This window comes from Fopius arisanus, unplaced genomic scaffold (assembly GCF_000806365.1).
Source record: "Fopius arisanus strain USDA-PBARC FA_bdor unplaced genomic scaffold, ASM80636v1 scaffold00323, whole genome shotgun sequence".
Taxonomy (NCBI): Eukaryota; Metazoa; Arthropoda; class Insecta; order Hymenoptera; family Braconidae; genus Fopius; species Fopius arisanus.
Genome location: NW_011888062.1, coordinates 25,612 through 28,552, shown reverse-complemented (window position 1 = coordinate 28,552; position 2,941 = coordinate 25,612). Strand labels below are relative to the sequence as shown.

The 2,941-nt window shown below is 42.9% G+C and overlaps 1 protein-coding gene across 1 annotated transcript in view; it reads right to left on the bottom strand.

Moving 5' to 3' along the window:
* Positions 1-950: 950 nt before the first annotated feature.
* Positions 951-2,941, bottom strand: part of LOC105272831 (odorant receptor 30a-like) — a 7,064-nt gene continuing 5,073 nt past the window's right edge. Inside the window, exon 5 of the mRNA XM_011315056.1 lies at positions 951-1,148. Coding sequence (XP_011313358.1) covers positions 951-1,148 — 198 coding nt within the window. The remainder of the gene's footprint in view (positions 1,149-2,941) is intronic.

Here is a 2,941-nt window from a genome sequence, read left to right as displayed (position 1 = left end):
CATCAGTAAATCAACAGGAAAAATTCACCACCAATCCGATGGTGAATTGCCCCTGGGATGTTTAAAATGGAGGAAAATATGGGTGGCTTTTCACCAGATCAATCGGGAAAACCCGGAAATGATCGTGACCCGTCGGTCAACGGTCATCTCCAAACCAGCCAAATCACCATCACCCCCCTCAACATTCTGTTCAATCAAGCAGTGAACGTGCTAACATCTAATCTAAATCTCACCTTAAAATCAACTATTAAATCAACTATCAATTCAACTAACTCAACTTATTTCTCAACATATTCAACCATTAATTAAACTTTAATTTGTACATCAACTAAACTCAACGTGTAAATTATTGTAAAAAACCGCATTGAATTGACCACGCGTTTTAATAAATTGATAATCGTTGTGTGTGATAATTTCGCCAGTTAATACATTTTTTACACAGTCACCGCATTTCCCTGACCTTCTTCCAATCCACCCTACTCAACTGTTACCTCAACAAACAGATGTTTTTTGTTGCTCATTCGATTTGCGACAAAAAATAATCAATGGAAAAATCTCCAAAAGCCCATTGTTTATTAGATAATTGATGAAGACCGTGTAATTTTCGGAGAAAATTCCGAACGACTGTAAGGCAGGGATAAGGAACAAGGATCCACGTTAAAAATGAATTGGTGGCCCTGAAAAGGGCCGATTGAAGTTCGTTCATCCGGAGAAGGTGTGACAGAGGCAGGCATTTCCTACAGCAGGTTTGCTATGTGTCCTCCACCTGCATGAAGGCAGAGCCTGGCCCTCTTGAGGAGATTCCTCCTCATGCCTTCCTGCTCATCAGGGGTGATGGCTGCAACTGTACGCGTATAACTGTGCGCGTATATCCGGGCCTCCAGAGTCCCCCACAAGTAAAAATCTAGCGGAGAGAGATCTGGAGAACGCGGAGGCCACGCAAGTGGTGGTTACCGACGTCCACCCCTGTCCCGGTCGCTCCTGTTCCCAATCCAGCGATCTGGGAACCACTCGTCCAATTGGTCGACCACGGCCACAGACGTATGGGCTGGAGCTCCGTCGTGCTGGAACCACACAGCATTGTCGGCAGGACCGTCCACGACAACAGTTATTAGGCGATCTCGGAGAAATCCCAGATAATTGCCACCCTGAAACATAAACAAATAAAATTTAGTTATAAAAAAAAATCCTTATTGTAACTGAATAAAGAATACTTACGTCGAGACGTCCTGGAAGGTGGTGAATGTGAACTTCGTCACCAATGATTCCTCCCCAGATATTCATGGTGTCCCAACGAAACTGGAAATTCGTTTCTTTCGTAAGACGGGAATTTTCAAAAGCCTAATGATGCTCATTGTGCTGGTTGATAATCCCCTTTCTTAAGAAAAGCTTCTCGTCTGTCCAGCATACGTTGCCCATGAATTCTTGATCGCGACTTTTGTCAAGGAGCCATTGGCAGAAGTTCACTCGCTTCGGCAGATCTTCTGGCATAAGCTCCTGCACCGGGGTAAGTTTCCAGGGGTGTAAACCCTCGAGCCTCATCACCCGGTGCACTGTCGAAGTGGAAGCGCCGACAGATGACGCGATGCCCCGGACGGACACCTCCGGAGACTCCTCGACTCTCTGGAGAATCGCCTCTTCCACATGTACGCCATCCGCACGTCTTGGACGCCCTTCGCCGTGCCTTGGGAGGACGTTACCCTCCCTCAGCCGTGGAAAAGCATTTCGAAAACTTCGCGGATCGGGAACCACTCGGTTGGGAAACTGCTCCGCATAAATCCGGAAGGTTTCCGCACCATTTCCACCCGCTAAATCATAAACGGCCACCATATCCGCGTATTCCGTTGGAGTAAAACGCACCATTGTCACAATGTTGATAACTTCACGGTCACACAACGAATGACTACGTCGACGACGGATATCGTGGAAATCCGTTAAACAAAAGACTCGCGGGCGCGATCGAATGATGTTGAAAAAAGTACAGAGAAACATTGGTGTAAAAAGAGATGGAAGAAAAAAAAACGATCGCTGAGTTCCCTGAAAAAGCATCCTTTTTAAAAAAAACAGGATTTTTCCATTGATTATTTTTTGTCGCAAGTCGAATTTGCAACAAAAAACATCTGATGGAAAAATGCCGTACGGCCCATCGTTTTTTTTATAACATTTAAAAAGGATCAAACTGTTTGTTGCTGATATTAAATAAACAATGGGACTTAGGTGATTTTTCCATAGGATTATTTTGTTGCAAATTCAATTTGCAACAAATAATAATCAATGGAAAAATCCCAAAAACCCAATTGTTTAAAGGATAACTGCAAAAACAGTCGCGCCACTGGGAATTTTCGTGGTAAAGGACTTTTTTGGTCAGACTCACCCCCTGTACATGCCGGTTAACTATTGGCACGTACTTCTGGGACACCCTGTATATACGCATTAACGGTTGAATAAGTATATGTAACAGGGATCATATCTAGTCTCAAATTTATGGTGTTAGCTTGTATATAATAGTCATGAATAAATTGATGGGAATTTTCATTTTTTGTCGGCATGTGATACAAATAACGATTAATATTGTTCATCGGCATCAAGACTCCATAGGGAACATTTTATTGCTTCAGGCATTCTTATCTTGTAATGTTTCTTGTCACCATCTTCATTGATGTAACTTTACTGATCACGAGTAATGGAATGGGAATTGTTACTACTTCTTATGTGGGGACAACACCATAATGCAAATGTGGTGATTTTGATCATTTAAACACTTTTGTGCAGGATTTCAAACGCCTCTCAGGACTAGCTCTTCAGTTATATAAATCTTTCTGAATCATCTGGGAAGATCTGAATGGAAAAAAGTTCTATTTTAACTAAGGAGAATATAGTTCAGGTAAATATTGGGGAATATATTGTGACGAGGCAGAATTTTGCACCACCACCCCCCCCC